Source organism: Sorex araneus, chromosome 2 (genome assembly GCF_027595985.1).
Source record: "Sorex araneus isolate mSorAra2 chromosome 2, mSorAra2.pri, whole genome shotgun sequence".
Classification (NCBI taxonomy): Eukaryota; Metazoa; Chordata; class Mammalia; order Eulipotyphla; family Soricidae; genus Sorex; species Sorex araneus.
The window spans coordinates 60,023,994-60,044,777 of record NC_073303.1 but is presented as its reverse complement, the minus strand read 5'-3'; the positions used below and the strand labels follow the sequence as shown (position 1 = coordinate 60,044,777).

Below are 20,784 nucleotides of genomic sequence, written 5' to 3'. Positions count from 1 at the left end.
GAAGTGAGTAACTCCGGGCAAAGTGTCCTTCATTTCTCAGGCATGGCCAATCATTATGACCACTGAGTAGGTGTGAAAATTTAGGAAAAATAAAAGAAACAAATGAGAGAGTAAAGTGAATAATCTGTACATGTCCTAGAGTTTGCTTTTCAAAATAATGAAAAGAAGGTTTTTGATATATAGATAAGAACTTCCCAACATTTTATGTATGCATAATAGTCCCTATATGAAAAAAGTAAAAAAAGTTTTATAATTTCATTTTATTTTTTATACATTTTATTTTATTTTCATAAAATAGTTCACAGTAGTTCATTACATATAATTCAAACACCTACCCAACCAGCAAGCACCTTCCAACCACAATAAGAGGGAAGTGTGTAAAGCTCTTTGATTTCATTCTGGGGCTCTTTAAGCCCATATATAAGAGAATACAAGCAAGTGTGTTAAAACCAAACATGTGTGCTGCTTTAGGTACATCAGTGAGCGGTCGCTCGCTTCAGGAAAAACTGCATCACTCTCTTCTAGGAGCTTTGTTTTATAGTCTCTGGATATTGGCTGTTGATGAGATTATATGGTGCCCAGGGATAGTTTGTGGGTGTGGCTGCCAAGCTACTGGAAAATGTGGGATCTGGGTGGAGGAGGCCTAGTCCCAATCTCAACAGGCTTGGAGATCTCAACCATGGGTCCTTCATACCTGGGTTCCTCTGTCGGTTCCTTCATGGGTGAGGCTCGTCCGAGCATGTGGAGAGTGGTCTTGAGCATGGCTGTGGCTGGATTCTGGAGGTTTTTAGCTGCAGGGACTCTGCTTGGGTCGAGGAGGGAAACTCAACCCACCCCCCTCCAAGGGAGCCCTGGTGAAGACAGCCTGGTGTGGGGGCAGGAGATTCTGCCTGGTTTTACAATTTCAAAGATTTGAATTGTTTGTCTTCTGATTTTACTTGAAATGAAAATCCATCTCTTTAGTGTTCATCTTATTCTAAAAATATACTAATTTCTCTCTCATTATTTGTATGAGCTAATATTATGAACTGGAAATAACTTGCTAGTAGAAAGATGTTTGGGGAAGCTTGGTTTACTGTCATGTTTTGTGTTTTTCCTTAACTGTGTGTTTTGGGATAGAAATGAACAGAGTATGAACCAAGAATGCAAGAAAGACCAGTGTGTGTCACTTGTACCTAAAACTTTGATTTCTCAGAAGGATATGTCACTTTGATCCATTGACAGAGTTTCTGAAAACATGGTAGGAACAGAAACTGCTGCTTTGGCTTTCAACATCAGTCAAAACATTGACTTATTTCTGCACTAGAAGTCATTGTTTTCTTGATGACATGTTTAATAAGATGGATTGCTAAGCTAGAACAAGTCAAATACTTTTTCCTTCACTGAGAAACTACTTAAAGTTTTTCTTGGTTAAAAAATGTAGGGTTGTTTCTACATTTTTAAATCCAATGGCTGTTTTTCTATATTGGTTAAATATATCTTAGGCCCGGGATATTCTTGGAATATTACAAATGTGGCTCATTTTAAAGGTTTCTAAAACATGTAATATATTATTTTACATGGTCTTAATTGCAATTCAACAGAAGGAAGATCTCACTTGTAGCTTATGTATAATGAGGCTTAGAAAATTTCAGTAGGTTGTTTACTGTCACGAGGCTGAACGGGAGTGAAGCAGTAACAGAACTTAAGTTTTCAGTTATGAGTTCAGGAAACTCTTCTCTTATACAATTTCAGAGAATTATTGCTTTTGGCTGAGGTGCATTGTGATATTATGGAAATGACATACTTTACAATTTACTGGTGGTTCAGATAGCACTTTATGCTCATTTTATTTTCATCACTGTGACCTCTTAATTGGCGATGTCCTGTTATTCTTTCCTCTGATTATTAAAGTAATTAAACTTATTTTCCAGCAAAGCTTTTAAGACCTGACCTAAATATAATTAGTATATTGAGAGGCTGTATAAGAATGGCCCATTTTGTGTCTTTTTTCCAGTAGACTCTCATGAATGTAATTTAATGTTGCATTTAACAGTGTAAATGTCTCTGATAAAATTTACATAGTTGTGTGTGAAGACTAAGCCACTTCTTAAAAATTATCTTTGTCATCCCTTTGTTCATTGATTTACTCTTTGTCATATGACCACTAATAATTGTAATGTTAACACCACAAGAGTTGATTCTTCCTGATATCCTTTGTCCAGCATAACTCAATGCACAGTTTCTACTTAAAGCTGATAATTTAGTCTGGCTATGAAATGACTTTCAATGGTTCATGATGTTCTAATGAAGAGATGCTTAAAGAAAGTGATTGATTTTGCTCATTCCTAGGTGTATTGAGATATAGCCTTTCAATTATCTCTGTCTTTTGTTCTCTCCTTATAAACATAAACCCTTCATGTGTTTTTATATTGACCCCCCCACGCCTATTATTTTATTGTTTGGTTTTGGGCCAACACCCACAGTACTTACTCCTGGCTCTGTAATTAAGGATGACTCTTGGTTTACTCCTAGCTCTACAATTAGGGATGACCCTTGGTAAGATTCCAGGGGCCTAGATGGGGATTTGGGGATACAACTCACATTGGCCACTTTTGCAAAGCAGGTACCTAACCTCCTGTTCTATCTCTCTTGCCCCTCACCTTCTGTACTCTCTCTCCTGCCCCAGACTCCCCTTTAATATATATGTATATATTTAAGTTTGTGAATGAAGTTCTGTGACTTAAAATAATGTTAATGTTGGTTTCTTATCCACATAATTCCAACACTGTACACCCTTTATAGCTGGTAGACAAAGTATTCAAAAAGCATTAGTTTCATTGTCACAGAACCTTAGAGAAATGAAAAGGAATTGCTTTCCCTTTCACTCATTGCTTTTGAGGAATAAGCAATAAATCATGCAATTTAGATAAAAATGCAGATGTTATCATATAAATGTAATATAAGCCCTTATTTAATTGGGCATATTTCCATTTATTATAACATATATGGTCAGGATGAGAAAAAGGAAAGTAAATACTTAGAAAAACCTCTAGCATTACTTAAAGCACTGTTTTTGGAGAGGGTGGGATTGAACCCTGGTCCACCATAAGCAAGGCAAATGTCTTACCCATTGTACTATTGCTCAAGCCCAAAGACCCCCCCCCCACCTTTTAATACATGTAAAATCTTTTGTAAAGTCTTGGAACCTAAAAATATTCTTTAAAAATTTTTATTTATTTCTTGAATCTCCATGAGCTACACTTACAAAGCTTTCATGTTTGAGTTCCAGTCATACAATGACCGAACACCCATCCCTCCACCAGTGCGTATTTTCCACCATCAATGGCCCCGGTAACCCTTCCAACACCCTCAACTTATCCCAATGCTGCCTCTGTAGCAGGCACCTTCCTTTTTATGCTCTCTCTACCATGCGCATTATGGTTCACAATACAGGTAATGAAAGGCCATCACGTTTGGTCCTTTATCTACTTTCATCACAATCTCCCATCCTGAGCAATCCTTCCCAAATCATTATTGATTTATTGATCCCTTCTCTATCCCAGGTGCCTTCTCCCCTAGCTCCTAACAATATTCTTAAGAAAACTCAAGCTATTGGATACAAGAAATGTAGGAAAGACATTTTTCAGACTTTTTTATGGTTATAGAAAGAAAATGAGTCAGATACAAAACTTGAGATCTTGGGAAATCGTATCCTCTTCTTCCTCTTAGGTGGCCATGTTTGTGCTTCAGCTGGGTCGAGCCACATTCCTGGTCACAGAGCCTGTGATCAGCGCAATGACAACTGGAGCTGCCACCCATGTCGTGACTTCACAAGTCAAGTATCTCTTGGGAATCAAGATGCCGTATATATCTGGACCCCTTGGATTCTTTTACGTGAGTTTTCCATATGTCTTTGCTCATGCATTTTGGGTGTGTATGTGTTTCACGAAGCAGAATTTGCTTAATTGCTGTGAAGATATTTTTCTATATTAAAGCAACTTGGGTTTAAATGAAAATTTGAGGGTATTTAAATTGTGATCCAGGGTATAAAGCTAGATTACTGAGTAGTACCTATGAGTCTTGGAAGCAGTTATTTATAATGAACAAATGAATATGATAGGATTTGAGGAGATGAGTAGAAAAAAAATAAGTTGTGTATGTGTGCACCAGATGTTGCCAGCTTCTAATGGAAGCCATCTACTGGAATTGTGGCTGAACTACACAGCATGACTACATTCTTTCAATATTGTCAAGTTTATTTTGGCTAAAGCTATAGATCTATTCAAAATTGGTAGCTGGACCTCCAAGAGTTGACAATGAGTTATTAAAAGCCATGTGAACCCTGGGGAGATGCAGCTGGACCTGTAGCCAGTTGTGTCATATTGTCTTAATAATCTTGCATTGTTTTTGGTCTTAGTTGAAGCAGCGGTTATACCTATGCTCTGTAAGTCATATGCTACTTAGAATTCATCAAGAAGTTAATGAATCTAAGGGCAAATAAATTTCTCTTTAGCTAATTTTGTGTTCTATGAGAGAAACATATATTTGCCTTCTGTTCTTTGAGGTGCTTAGCTAAGGCCTCATATTAAGAGATAAACAAATGAAAAACAAATTTATGCACAAGTAGACCTGGGAGATGCTCAAGAATGAATTACTGAGAAAAATGGCTTAGAACTTGGGCTGAAATACCATCTCCAATGAAAACAAAGGAAGAAAGTTGGGGAGGAAGTCATGGGAATAAATAGTATAGTACACAGGAGGAAGGCTTGTTCCACAGATTTAAGTTGTCAACTTCATTGTGAGTTTCTTGTAATTGACTTGTCCTTTTCTTCCCAGTACTATTAGGAAGACGCCCTTAAAATGAGTATTTTCTTCATGAATGCAAATTACTTTATGAAAGGATAATTTACAACACCATTTTATGAACCACTTACTACTCAAAGTCATAAACTCAAAATAATCTCCAATAATCTCAAAATAAGTTGAAAGCAACTATACTGGGGCCTGGAGGTAGTACAGCTGTTAGGACACGTGGCTTGTTTTCCAGCCCTGCGTGATTCCTCAAGCATTGCCAGCCGCAGCCCTGGTGACTTCCCAACACTGCCAGGTGTGGCCGAAGAGACCCAAGCAACAACCTGTGTGGTCCAGGTTTCTCGGACACTGCAGTGTCCAAAAAGCATCATATCCTTTTGTTTTGCACGAAATTGGGTAAAGCATCACTGGTGGGCTTCTTGGACTCCCCTAGTTCTCCTTAGGAATAGCCTACCACCCTCCCCCCAATCATTAACCTGAGAAGCATATTTGGGGGTGACCTTTTCTGGTTTCTACTAAGGTATATTTAATACTGTGCTATGTATTAAATGTCATTCATACTTTTTAAAAGAAAATTGTATTGAATCACTGTGAAATAGTTACAAGCTTTCATGTTTGGGTTACAATCACACAATGATTAAACACCCATCCCTCCACCAATATCCCCAGTATACTCTTTTTTTTCCCACCCTCCCCCTGCCTCTAAGGCAGACAATATTCCCCATACTCTCTCTCTACTTTTGGGCATTGTGGCTTGCAACACAGACACTGAGAGGTCATCATGTTTGGTCTATTATCTATTTCTGGCACACATCTCCCATCCCGACTGATTCCTCCAGCTATCATTTTCTTAGTGATCCCTTCTCTGTTCCATCTCTCAAAAACACAGCCTTTTGATTTTACCCTGTTGTCCTATGGCCCTTATATTACTTAAGTTCAGGTCTGTCTCTTCTGCTATTGTGATGGTTTCTTGAGTGTCTTCTTCCTGGAGGTAGTGGAGTGGGGTACCTAGTTCACTATGAACAAGGGAATCAGATTCTCTATTACGGATTGCTAAGGTCTGCAAGTCTTTGGCTACTCTGGGTTGCAGCCCTGGAGACTCCCAACACTGCTAGGCATATATTCTGCTAGGAATATTTTTTTTTTTTTTTTTTAATTTTTATTATATCACCATGTGGAAAGTTACAAAGTTTTCAGGTTTATGTCTGAGTTATACAATATTCAAACACCATCCCTTCACCAGTGCCCATATTCCACCACCAAAATCCCCAGTATACCCCCCGCCACAGCCCCCCCAACTGTATAACTGATGAATTTCACTTCATTTTCTCTCTACCTTGCTTACATTCCATATTGCAAAACAAAACTCACTATTGTTGTTGGAATTTCCCTCCAATGAAGACAGCCCTACTAAGGAAGCGTTTGATAATTGGTTTGTCATTAAAAGATTGTATGTTTTAAGTTTTTAGAAAAGGTCGCGCGGCCGCGTCAGCGGCCGCGCGGCTCGGATGTGTTCCAGTCCCGCAACCCGGAGCCGTGTTAGTTGCTTCTCAGTGTCGCCAGGGTTCCATCCGGAGAAGGTGTACCAGCTGTACCTCCTCCGTCTGGATCCCCGGTGTTGTTGGCCCGGATTCGGGTCCGGAGCATTTCTCCGGCCGCGTTGCTCACCAGACTGCCTGGCCTCTTCTCTGTTGAAGGTGGGAAGATGGCGCCGAGGGTGGGTCGAGGGCGGGGCTTCTGGCGGCCGGGACCATTTGGAGTTTGGGCAGGCGCTGCCCCGCTCCAGTGCCCCCCCGCGGCTCGGATGTGTTCCAGTCCCGCAACCCGGAGCCGTGTTAGTTGCTTCTCAGTGTCGCCAGGGTTCCATCCGGAGAAGGTGTACCAGCTGTACCTCCTCCGTCTGGATCCCCGGTGTTGTTGGCCCGGATTCGGGTCCGGAGCATTTCTCCGGCCGCGTTGCTCACCAGACTGCCTGGCCTCTTCTCTGTTGAAGGTGGGAAGATGGCCACTGCTAGGAATATTTTTAAGGAGAAATTTTAATCACGTACAGATGGTGTTATGTGCTCAGTTCTCCCTTCTGAGATTATAAAATAGCCATCAATAGATCGGAAAAAGTAGACCTGGATTAATGCTTTTCCCTGTCTAATATTTGTTGTGCAAGGCCCATGCTACCAATTCTAGTTTAAAAATGAATAAAAGCTCTTATGTATTTAAACATTTTTTTTCTTTCTAGTGGAAACTAACCAAGATTTCCCTCATCCTTTTAATGTTTCTCCAGAATATCTGAGGTTATGTCTACAAAGGTTGCTTTTAGAACATAGTCATTGTTTTCTGATTTCGTCAAGAAAAGTAAATAAAATTAGGCTTAATTTTTTAAAAATGTAGCACTGCCACTGTCTTAGCACTGTTGTCCCATTGTTCATTGATTTGCTCGAGCAGGTACCAGTAACGTCTCCATTGTGAGACTTGTTACTGTTTTTGGCATATCGAATACGCCACGGGTAGCCAAAAATGTAACCATCCAAAATTCTTTAATTCTTTTTTTAAAATTTATTTATTTTTTAATTAGTGAGTCACAGTGAGGGCACTGTTACAGATCACACATTTTCGTGCTTGTTTTTCCCTCATGCAATGTTTAAGAGCCCATCCCTCCATCAGTGTCCTTCTCCATCACCCATGAATCCAGTATCCCCCCCCAATCCCATCCCCCCACCCCACTCCGCCTCTGTAGCAGGGCATTCCAGTTTGATATCTGTTTTTCCTTTTGGGTGTTGTAGTTCCAAATAGGGGTATTGAGTGCTCATCCCGTTCAGTCTCTAGTCTACTTTCAGCACACATCTCCCATCCCACGCAGGATCTCCAATCACATATTACTTGGTGTTCCCCTCTCTATCTGGGATGACTTTCCCCCAGCGTGTGAGGCCAGCTTCCAAGCTATGGAGCCAACCTCCTGGTGTTATATACTACTATTCTTGGGTATTACTCTCCTACTCTGTTGTTCTATATTCCACAGATGAGTGCAATCTTTCTATGTCTGTCCCTCTCTTTCTGGCTCATTTCACTTAGCATGATACTTTCCATGTTGATCCAAAAATTCTTTAATTCTTAATATATTTCTTTTCCCTCTGTTTTTTAGGTATCATTTGTAGATAAAAAATTATTTTACTGTTAAAAATGTTCTTGAGGTAAGAGTTAATGAGTGTGCTCTGGGTACAATGTTACCATAACACAGTTAACTACCACCAAAGTGCCAATATACTATTACCACTATCCCTATACTTTTAATAAAAATACAACCATGTTTTATAAAAACCATGTTTGTTTCTTGAATAATTATTCTGCACTCTACATTTGCTATGTAGAATATAGATGTATAATCATTCTACATTCTACATTGGGTAAAAGTAGAATGTAAATAATATCTGATGGTAACATTTAGGGGCCACAAGAACAGTAACCAATCATCCTTTTCTCCCTTGAAGAAGACAACAGGAGAAAGACCTCCAGAATCATAGATACCCAGGTCAGATTTTAGCTCTAGCCTTGAATAAATGATCAAGGCAAATGACTACTTCCTTTGGTTCCCAGTTGTCTACTTTATTAAATAGTGCCCATCATACGTATTGGGATTCATCCCTGAAAGAAAATGCCTTAGACACAAGACATTTTTTTATTAAAAGAAGGAATTATCTTTATCCTTGTAGCAAATAACTGGATATAACAAATTAGATATTGTTTTTTTTTTAAATTAAAAAATTTCTTTTGGCCATTCCTGGATATATGGGGAACTCATGACTAGCTGTGCCCTCAGGGATCACTGCTGGCTGTGCTTGAGGGACCATACAGGGCGTGGGGTTAGAACCCTTGTCAGCTGGTCAGATCCCAGTGCAAGATAAGAGTCAGTACTACCTGGGCCTGCTGTACTATCTCTCTCGCCCCATACAGCCATTTTTAAAAGTACTATTTAAGTAACATATATTGTTACTTTTTCTCTATAGCATATTTGAAATCAAATAAATCTGTACAATAAAAAAAGCTATATCCCTCCTGCTAAATTATAAAGATAACTAAGATTTACAAATTTAAAACTGAGATTCATAAGATCTTTTGAAAACTTAAGACTGTATTTCAAGGGTTAATTGATTTGTTCCTGTCATTTTTCTCCTGGTTTTTGGATCGTGCTCAGGACTGGAGTGATAGCACAGCGGATAATGTGTTTGCCTTGCACACGGCCGACCCTGGTTTGATTCCTCCTTCCCTCTCGGAGAGCCCAGCAAGCTACCGAGAGTATCCTGCCTGCATGGCAGAGCCTGGCAAGCTACCCGTGGCATATTTGATATGCCAAAAACAGTAACAACAAGTCTCACCATGGAGACGTTACTGGTGCCTGCTCAAGCAAATCAATGAACAACGGGATGACAGTGCTACAGTGCTCAGGCTTACTCCTGGCTCTGCACTCAGGGATCACTCTTGGCAGATTCTGAGGAACCATGTGTGGTACAGAGGATAGAACTCAGGTCGGCCACATGCAAGGCTAGTGCTTTACCTGCTGTACTATTTCTGCAGTTCTGTTCCTGTCGTTCTTGAAGGTTCAAATACTTACTGGTAGAGTGCATGATTCTCATATGTGAGGCCGTGTTCCATCCCTCACACTCCTCCCCCCAAACACACACCATTCAAATATTGTCTGAGAGTTCCCAGCCCCAGTAAGAGAGAAAAGTATAATCTTCCTAGAATTAAAATCAATTTAATTGAGAAATGATGACATATTTCTAATTAGAAAGGATATTTTCCCTAAAGGCATAATAAAAATTGCAAAAATTCCTAGTTACTATTAGCACATGTGGACTTCTTTGAGATGGCGTCAGTGTCTCAGCCTTTAGCAGCCGATGATGAATTTGGCAAAGCTAACTTCACTGGCATGACATTCTGTAAGTATTATTATAAATAATTATGTACAGTTTTATACAGTAAGTCCAAGAGCACCAGGCAAGTTTGCCAATATTTTCAACTACCCTTCTTGGACTCTTTATTTATAAAACTGGAAGAGTTTCATAAGTGGGAAATAGTTTGTTTTTCCACCCTTGTCCCTAAAACACTTAGCAAAGCACTTTTGTAGGTTGCTCACTGCTGGAGTCTGAAAATCAGGAACCAGGGATTTTCTTGAAATGGGATAGAAACGTTAGAAGGAAATGAGAGCCAAGGAAACATTGTATTTTATAGAGAATGAGATCACAATTAAATATGTACAAATGAGGTTTATATGTGGGGAACAAATCTACTTTGAAGACATAAACCCATTGGGATTTTTGAATTAAGAACACGCTTTGGTGGTTTATGAAAGCCCACATTTTCTTCACAGTTATTGTGACATTTCTATTGTGAACTGCAGTCTGTTCAATATACACTGAAATACGGACAGAATAAATCGAAAAGGAGAGAACAAGAATGTTCTTCTGCAGCTTGATTCAATCAATGATGCAGGGAAGAGAAAATGTGGGAGGCTTAATTTGGACATGGAACAATTATATGGGAATTTATAACAAAGATTACTTTAAAACTCTCCAACAGAGGACCAATATTTTTGTAATTCAACCATCTTATACTATGATTTCTCTGTCTCCTACAATACACTGAAAAAATGCATCACCGCAAAATCCAGAGCTCAAGTAATTCAAATTAAACTTAGTTTCTAAACAAGGAATGGCTGGGTGCCACAAGGGCCTTGGCATGATTGATCGTAGATTTGTCCAAGTGAGTTCCATGTCCCCATGTTGTCTCAAGCCATTAACATACCATACTTCCCCTAGAACACATTTTGGTTGGAGATTTAATTTACCCTAAGAAGCAACAATGATTGGATTTATTCCTAATGTGAGAAGCATTTATTTATCAGTAGTTTATATGGAATGATTTTGAAAAAGAGAATGTGACGTCTTTTACCTTTTTTTCCCTTTTTGTGGGACTCTGTTTGAACTCATGAAAACACAGCTGAGGCTGAACTTTCATTTTAATATTACTCTGGTTTTTCTATTTGTTTGTGTGCAATTTTTCAAAGTAGAGGGATTTGGGGAGTTTGGTCTTAATATTATCTATCCTAAAATGCTTAATAATATAATGGTACATAAGCAAAGTTTATAGGAGATATCAAATTCTTAAGATGAGAGAGAACTTGTACCAACACCAATTTTGGAAGGATCAAAGATAGCTATGGGGTCTCTTTGAAGGAAACTAGATATTCTTAGAAGTGAAATTTAAATATAAATTGAAAGCACACTGGGGCAGGGTGAGGACGTAACTGGGCAGCGTGACTCATGTTTCAAGGCTTTAAGTATGTGAAAGCTGCCTTCAGGAGAAATCTCAGGAGCAGCAACAGACCTCAGAGAGTTGGACCAAATGGGAGGCTTCAAACCCCCAAATATTCAGCAATATAATCCTGGGAGAATTTAAAAGCAACAAGTCAATGAGAAAATATTAGTGTACTTTCTTCTTCTTCTTCTTCTTTTATTTTTTTCTCTTTTTGGGTCACACCCTGCGATGCGCAGGGGTTACTTCTGGCTCTGCACTTAGGAATCAGTCCGGGCAGTCCTCAGGGGACCATATGGGTTGCTGGGAATGGAACTCAGGTTGGCTGCTTGCAAGGCAAATGCCCTACCCACTGTGCTATTGCTCCAGCCCCCGAATTAGTGTACTTTCTTGGTTAAAGAAGCACTACAATGGATTCACAAAATAAATAATTATTGATCAATTAATAGGCTTTAAAAATGATATTAGAAAATAGTTATGAAATTGATTTCATAACTCTCAGTTTTCTTTCACTGAAAACTGAGAGTTATGAAATAGGAAATACGAAGATAAATAAATTGCTAGATGTGATTATCCCAGATGGTGTTAGTGAAGAAAGGAGGCCAGGTAGTACAATGGAAGGTGGATAATGTGATAGCATAGCGTGAAAATAGTTAAGACCCATCTTCTTTTGAGAACTTAGATGAACGATTGTGTATAAGATTATTGATCTGGAATAGGATCAGCAACTATTTCTGCTTTTCTAGATGGTGATGAAATTTCAAGTTTCTCCTGTTCTTTCAATTCTACTGTACTTTTCTTCTCCCATCTGCTTATTAAGGGTACAGAAAAAGGAATTAGTGTAAATTTACTGTAATTATACAAGAAAAAGCTATGGTCACTAATGCATGAATTTTAATTTATTTATTGCAATATCAGAATTCATTTATATTTAGTTTCATTGTTTTTTTTCTGCTAATTCTTTTAAAATAAAGTTTTTACTTTAAATCTTTGTTACATAAAAAAATTTACTTGAACCACCATGATTTTACAGAACCATTTATGTTAGGTTTGCATGCATACTGTGTTCCAACAATACACCTCCAGTTGTTTTAGGGACCCACACATTCAGCCCCTGCACCCATTCTTGGGAGTCTGTAGGACCCTTCTCAGGTTTTGTTGCTTTTGGCCATTTGTTATTTTCTTACTATGTTTTTTATATGTCACATATGTGAGATTATTCTTTATGTGTCCCTCTCCTTCTGACTGACTTCACTCAGCACGATACCCTTTAGTTCCATCCACTTAGCAGCAAATTGCATGATTTCATCTTTTCTTATAGCCAAGTGGTATTTCATTGTGTTTATATTACAACAGTTTCTTTATCTGATCGTCTGTTCTCGGACACTCAGATTGATTCCAGATTTTGGCTCTTAGTTACAGGGATTTTCAAATGAAGTTGGAAGGTTTCATTGCTTCCCTGTACTGACATAATTCTGCTACTTACATTCAAGGCTAAAGGTCAGAGGTGAGAGGAATTTGTCTTAAAAGCAACCAGTTGCTATTGATTTCATGGCGAGGCACCAAGTCAAATACTTCAAAGGGAGGGCATCACTACTGCACAACCCAAGGGCAACAAGAAACACTATGTCGTTAAAAAATTAACTTGCTGTGTTTAATGAGACCAGTGAATGAAGCGTTAAGTGACATGATTAATGTGTTGATGCTCGATCAGTTGAGGGAACCCAGACCACTGAGCTAACTTGCCCTCTACCTGATCCCTCGGTGTAATCACTCTTTGGTTCTATCTCTGTAGAACTAGTGCAGCGAGCGAGTTGATCTCGTTCTGCTTTAATTTTCACAATGAAGGTCACAGTGGTTCCCTGAGTGTGAATGTTTGTATTTGAAGAATACAGTGTTACCATACGATAGCCAATGCCAAAGTGCCACCGTCCCTTCCCACGGACCATAGATCCTTCCTGGCCCTCTGTGTCCTCATCCCCTTCCTGGAACTGGTAACTTCAGTTCTGCGATCAAAGTCTAAGAAGTTGTTTCCATTAGACATGATCTATTACTTTGTATTTTATATTCACACAATTTTATTTTACATTTTAAATGTTAGCTAGTCTATAGATGGCGTAGGAGTGAGGTGATATCTCTCCCTGAAGTAGTTACCCAATGTGGTGACCTCCGGGTCTGTCCATGTTGTAGGCAAAGGCAAGATTTCATCATTTCTTACAGCCAAGGAGCGCCCCATCACCTAATGTATACGCATATCTATGCCCACGTGTACACTCCAAGGGCTTCCTCTCTGAGAAGCATCTTCTAGACCCCACCACGATAAGCACTGTAGGTGAAATCCTTAACGCAACAGGGTGGGTTTCCCCTGTCAACTCCCTCTGGATTCTAGACGGGGATCTTCTTGCTGCCTTGTCACGTGGTGTTCCCTCTGTTTGTGTGAAATCTTCAGTGTCTTTGTGCTTACCTGAATCTCTCACTTTCTCTTTTTTTAATGTTTTTTTGGCCACCCCTGGCAGTGCTCAGGGCTTATCCCTGCCCCTGCACACAGAGATCTCTCCTGCTGGGCTTGGGGGGCCATGTGGGATGTTCGGAGTTGAACTTGGGTCATCTATTTGCAGGCAAATTTCCTACCCTCTTTCCTATCACACTGCTCTGAGTGAATCTCTCCTTTATATAAGAACACCGGTCGGGATACGGAAGATTCAGGCTTCAGCGTATGATTAGGTGAGCACAAAGTACACAGTGCCCTCTCTGATTTGCCTCAGAGGGAGAGGCATTTGGCTTGGTACCTGTATTGGCGTCATGTACTATAACAGATTATGACAGACCTGTGAATTCTGGTAAAGGAACACAGAAATTTAGTCTTACACGTTTGGAGGCCAGGAGTTTAATATCAATGTGTTGGTGAGGACAGCTTCCTCTGAGGATTGAAGGAGAGTTTCTTCCTTGTCTATTTTAGGTTCTGGAAACTTCCAGCCTTCCCTGACTGAGAGCTACGTTTTCTTAAACCCAGTCCTTGTCTCTAGTCTCCACGCAGCCTCTTCTCTGTGTCGTGTTGCTCTTGTGTCTCTTCTAAGCGCATCACTGAAATACTTGTCTATGCACAGATTATGTGAAACATTTCTCTGACCCAAGTTGGAATACACAATAACAAGCATGTATGAATGTTATCATTTCTCTTTTTGGAGACAGTCATGGTTTTGTGGTAGTTGACTAACTCAAGTCAAATGTTGAAGATTAAAACTCAGAGATTGCAGAGTTTTTTTTACCTTACTACCCTCTGTGTAGAAGTGAGCTTGCATTTATCAAAGTTTATTTATCATACTGTTGCTCTTATTTCTCTAGGGAAACACAAGTTTTATGATAGATTCTTAATTTAGAGAAAGCACAGGGAATAATGAATTCAAGAGTTCACATTCTCTTTGGATTGAAAAGCATGTTAGAGTATCTGATGTGATTTTTTTTTTCAGATAGTTAAAAAAAATTTTGGCATTGCCACTTCTGAAGTATCGTGACTTAAAGTTGTATACATAAATATTAAAATTATTACTTTTATCATGACAATTTCATCATAGTAAATTCCCAGAGCTATGAGGATGCTGGTAAAAAAGGGAAATTTATTGAATGAAATGATTTCTAGATATTTAAGGATTGAGCAGAAAAATCTATCAATAACACTTGTTAATATATATAAACATTTACAGTAATTTTCTTTGCTTCATAAATTAAACAATGGATACAATTTAGACTTTTCTTAAATGTAGGTATTTTTCTTTTGGTTCTTGCCAGAATCCCAAAAATATTTGTTGAATAAAAAAATATTTAAAGTGTGTGACCAATTTCTCTTTTATCTCAAATAAAACTTAAATTTTGTCATTTTGCTCCATTACTATAAAGTAGTTGTAGAATATTATAAATTATTAAAATAAGGTTGTTTTATCTGATTAAATAAAAATAAATTACTTAAAATGTATTGCAATAGTAATATTAAGTTTTAGCCAAATCCCTTGCACATAGTAAAGTCTCAGTGAACATGTTGAATAAGTGAATAAACAGCACATCTGAGTCTTAATGTATCCATATATTTGAAATGTTAAATAATTAAGTATTAGAGCTCCAATGTATATTGGCATTTTAAAATGAACTAACCAAGCATTGCTAGTGAGTGAAAAAACAAAAAACCCAGATCTTTCTTATCCATTCTGCTTACTTAGGTTAATACCTACATACCTTTTTGGATTTATCTGTTTTAGTTAGTTGTACGACTCTCCCAAGGAGTTCTGAGGGGGCTCTAGGCCACTCTAAATAATACTTCACTAAATGGGATGACATTTAATGCTCAGGCCCAAGAATGCAGAGCTGCTCGGGCCCTATAGAGCTGAGGACCACCAGGACTATCCTTGACGGAGTCTGGATTCCCCACGGTACAATTATAGTGTTTGCAGGGCCATGAGGTGTCCCAGAATAACTGAGTCCTGGGCCCCTAATTTTTTATTCCATATTCATGTTCTTATAGTGCTTATTGTTTACCAGATGCTATTCCAGGATTAGGGATTCAATGGGTAAAGAATAACCAAATCAATGAGAACAATTATTATTATAATAAATGGTATGTATGTAAATGTCCATTAACTGCTTCACAAAGGTCTCTCCCTAAATAAAAGAATATGAAACCACATATACATAGTGTGTATGCCATTTTCTTCCTTAAAAATCTTTCAAAATTTGTGTTTCACACATATTAACAATTTTAGTTTTTAGTAAGTTGTAATTAATGCTCCATTTTGTCCACAAATGATGTTAGAAAATCTGTGGAGCCACAAGCAGGAAGAAATAAAGAAAAATGAAAAATATATAATTATTTAATACTATGAATAAGAATTAAAAATGGATTAAAGACTTTGACATAAAACCTGGATCCATAAAACACACAGCAGAAAGCGCAGCGACAGGCTCTTGGATACTAACTGCCTAGTTGTCTTTAGAGACTTAACTCCAGTGACAAAGGAAACAAAGCAAAATTAAATAACGGGATGGCATTGTATTAAAAAGCTTTTTGCACAACAAATGAAAGCAGAATAGCACAACACAAACTGAAATGAAACTTAGTGACTAGGAGAAAATACTTGCACAGCACACATTAAACAAGAAGTGAACACCAAATATGTAAAAACTGCACACAACTCTACAGAGGTAGAGAACAGCATGTGAAGAGATGTTTAACACTGCTAATCTTCAGGAAATTCAAATGAAAACAGCATTTATATATGTAACCTCACATCTGTGAGAGTGATCTGTATTTAAAAGACCTGAAACTACTTATGTTGGTGCAGAGAAAAGGGAACTCTTAGGATTAGAGAAATTGTATAGTGGAGAGAACACTTCCCTTGAATGTCCCCAACCCAGATTCGACCTCCGGCATCCTCTCTGGTCCTCGAGGCACTACCAGGAAGGATCTCTGAGTGCAGAGTGAGGAATAAGCTCCGAGTCCTGCCAGCGTTCCCATATCTACCCCACTCCCCCAAAAGAGAGGGAAAAGGAGTTCTCTTATGCTGTTGGTGAGAATGTAAATTGGTGCCTTCCCCCCCACTGCAAAAAGTGGCATGGAAATTCCTTTAAAAGATAAAGGTTGCCAAGAAATAGCTCTATTGAGTATGATCCAAAAATGATATAAAAACCACTAATTCAAAAATATTCATGTCCTCTTATGTTCATGGCAAAGTTATTCACAATTGTCAAGACATGAACACAATATCAATGCCTATCCATGGAGAAGAGAATAAAGAAATGGCATATATCATTAATGGAGACAGTTTAGCCCTGAAAAAAGATAAAATCCTGTCTTTGAAGCAACAGCATGAATGGAGCAGGGGGCATTGGGATGAGCCTAGTAAGTCAGAGAGTGAAAGATAATCACAAGATAGTCTCTCTAATTTAATAAGTATATGTAACAAACAAACTATTAAATGGAACAAAAATAACAGACTGCTGCAAAGTCGGTGATGGATGGAGGGAAGAAGAGATAGGGGTGTGAATCTATGGGAAGGGAACTAGAACCTTGTTGGTGGGGATATGAGGCTTTTGCACATATGCAGGTGTGGAGTTGTAGTTTCAAAATAGCATTGTTAACCAGTGTCAAATCAGTGAAATCTTAATTTAAGAATGATGAGTCTAAAGAGCTTTTATTATAGCCTCAAGATGAACTAAGTTATTTGTTAAACAGATTTGTCAGTTTCGACGATACAGCTTATTGAATTACCCTAAGAGATATAAATTATCTTTGCTGCTCTGTGGTCTGGTAAGTGAATGGTCATCCTTGGTAAGATTTTTTTATTCCTTGAAGCGTATCATGTAGTAGCATACTTAGATGACTGAACTTTTGCTTGAAATGCAAAATTTCCTGTGTGCCTCGGATGCCTAGGCTGATATAAAATGAGCATATGTGAGCCTGTGTGTGTTTGTGTACCCATCACTCTGTCACCATCTATCTCCATATGTTGCCCATCCCCTATGAGCCTGCTTTAGCTGTGACTTCTCTGCGTGGGTCCACATGGCAGCCACTAGAATGAGTGCTCACCAGCCAGTATTTTTATTGTGCTCTTCAGGCTGGTTGTAATGAATCTCTGCCCGCCCCTATTTCTTCTGGGGCGTCTTATAGATGAGACAAGCTTTGCTCTACAAGCTATAGTTTTAATCCAGACAGACAATCAAAACCCCAAGGGTTTTTCTTATTCCTTTCATTCTGGGGTGGTCATTTCTATTACTATAAACACATGTTTTTGAAATGCACATCACGACAAATTAGGTATGGCTTGGGGTTTTTTGGTGTACTTCCTTATACAGGCACTTTTGTGCCTAACTTTAATGTCATGAATAAAACTAAAGGAATAACTTTTGAATGTTTGTTTTTATTTTTTCTAACAAGCCAACTAAATAATATTCTTGATTTTCATCTTTGGTTCATGGTAAACTATCAGAGAGATAAGAATTTGGAAAAAAATCCCAGATACTCTTTAACCCTTTTCTGTATATTTCACTAGCTAGGATTTTGGATTTTTATCCTGAGATTTCAGCGAGGAGTAATAGAAAAATTGTGTTACATCATAGTCAAGAACCATGGAACATCTGTAAGGGCGATTGGAGGCCGCCCTAAAAGCTTCCATTGCACTTGGAGACCCCGGCAAGCTACCTCGTGTACACCGCCTGCACGGCAGAGCCTGGCAAGCTACCCATGGCATATACAATATGCCAAAAACAGTAACAACAATGGGCCTCATCCGCCTGACACCAGAGGAGCCCCCAATGTGGCAGAGTTAAGAAGGATGAGCAAGGAGAGGCTGATAAAATCTCAGGGACGAACTAGACTGCCCAAACGAAGAAAGACTAAAATGACTGTCTACTTTCAATGCACATATGCTGGCATCAGAAGTATCCACCCAGGACCTGATAGTGCAAGTGCAGAAGGTCAAGTATGACATCATTGGTCTGAAGGAAACGAGAAGGCATCAATCACATCATGCCATTTTTGACACTGGAGAAGAGCTGTTCCTCGGAACATGCGACAAGAGAGGCGTGGTGGCATCAGTGTCCTTGTCAACACGAACTTAGCCATGAGCATTGATTTATTCGAATGTCTAACAACCCGAATCAGATGACTACGCTTGAATAGATGTGGCTCATTGCCGGCAGTTGCTATCTTTGTCACCTATGCACCAACATCCAACTCTGATGAAGAAATTGAGAAGTTCTACATGGAGCTGGAGAAGTTCTATATAGAAGACCACACCTTCTACAAGATAATTGTTGGTGATTTTAATGCCAAGATAGGACCAAGAAGGTCGCCCAAAGAACTCCACATTGGGACCCATGGCCTAGAATGAAACAAACAGGGTGAGAGACTGTCTGAATTCATCATGTCAACCTAGACCATCCATGGTAACTCACAGTTCCAGAAGGCCGAATGTAAACGTTGGACAGGGAGTCTCCCAGTGGACAGTTCCACAATGAAATTGACCACATCATATTCAATCAAAGATTTTGCTTGACTGATGTCGCTGTTGTCCCAAAATTCCAAAAGGGATCAGAACACTGTCTCCTTCATGCAAAATTCTACTTCACAGAGCAGGGAGAAAGGACTGCAAAGTTTAAGTTTAAAATGACCACCAACTGGGAGCTCATTGGCACTATTGCAGCAACGTGGGAAGATGCCGTCATTGAGAACATCGACAAGGAATACGATCGACTGGTTCAGCACCTCCATGACTGTACGAGAAATGCTGAGAGTGGAAAAGCCACAAACAGACGCCTGTCATCGGAAACTCTTGAGCTCATTCCCCAACGTGGATTGGTGCGAGCCTCAGGTAACCACAAGCTAACGTCTGAGCTGGCAAAGCTGTGCAGCGAAGCGATAAGGGAAGACCTCAAAGAGAGAAGAGCAGCAGTGTTGGGTGATTCAGCAGAAGCCAGGAAAAGTATTCACAATGCTCGCCTGTCCTTCGCCAACTACAAGACCAAGATGACTGCCCTCCGACGTCCTGATGGGTCTATCACATCTTCCAGAAGGGCAATGGAGAGGATTATTCATGACTTCTACTCGAATCTCTTCAACAACCACTTTCACCTGCCCACATACCAAATTCTGCAGGATGAACATGTTGTTCCCAACGTCCTCCCTTCCGAAATCTGACATGCCATTTCATCAGTAGAGACACGTACAGCACCCGGTCCAGACAAGTTCAGACCCGAACACCTGAAGAATCTGCTGCCAGTACTCGGCAGTACATTGGCTCTGCTCTTCACATGCTACCTGTTCATATGCAAGGTTTCGTCCCAGTGGAAAACCAGCAGGACCGTTCTGTTGTACAAGAAGGGAGACATCCATGACATTGGCAACTATCGCCCAATCTGCCTGTTGTACGTCGTCTACAAGTTGTTCACTCAAGTCATCCTGAATAGAATAGACAGAAAACTAGATGAAGGACAACCATGTGAGCAAGCCGGGTTCCGTAGAGGATTCAGCACGATAGACCATATCCACACAGTGACCAAACTCATTGAATTTTTTCGAGAGTTCAAGATGCCGCTCTGTCTGATGTTCATTGATTTAAAGAAGGCCTTTGATTCTGTTGAGACTGAAGTGGTCATCAAAGCCCTAGCCAAACAGGACGTTCAAATTTAGTACATCAAGATCCTCCAAGAGCTATATTACGGATTCACCACCAGGATCTCACCATTCTACAAGGAAGTGATCATTGATGTAAAGAGAGGGGTTCGGTAGGGTGATACCATTTCACCGAAACTCTTCAGTGCCACCTTCGAGAATGTCATGCGACGACTAGAATGGGAAGGAGTGGGATTGAAGATAGATGGTCAGCAACTACACCACCTCTGCTTCGCTGATGACATCATTCTCATAATGCCAAATATTAGCCAAGTGGCACAAATGCTGGCTGACTTTGACCTTGAGTGTGGAAAAGTTGGACTGCAGCTGAATCTCACCAAGACAATGTTCATGAAAAACAAACTAGTTCCTGATGTTCCATTTGCTCTCAATAGAATGAACATCTTTGAATGCAGCAGCTATGTGTACCTGGGTTGAGAACTCAACATGAGGAATGACTTGGCACCAGAACTGCACAGGAGAAAGAGAGCATTGTGGAATGCCTTCAAGAGTATTGAAGAAGT

General features: G+C 39.4%; 1 protein-coding gene across 1 annotated transcript in view; it reads left to right on the top strand.

The window, feature by feature from the left end:
* The window catches only part of SLC26A7 (solute carrier family 26 member 7), a 148,499-nt gene that overhangs the window by 81,609 nt on the left and 46,106 nt on the right, over positions 1 to 20,784 (top strand). Inside the window, exon 5 of the mRNA XM_004602350.2 lies at positions 3,712 to 3,876. Within this exon, the coding sequence (XP_004602407.2) occupies positions 3,712 to 3,876 (165 nt within the window). The remainder of the gene's footprint in view (positions 1 to 3,711; positions 3,877 to 20,784) is intronic.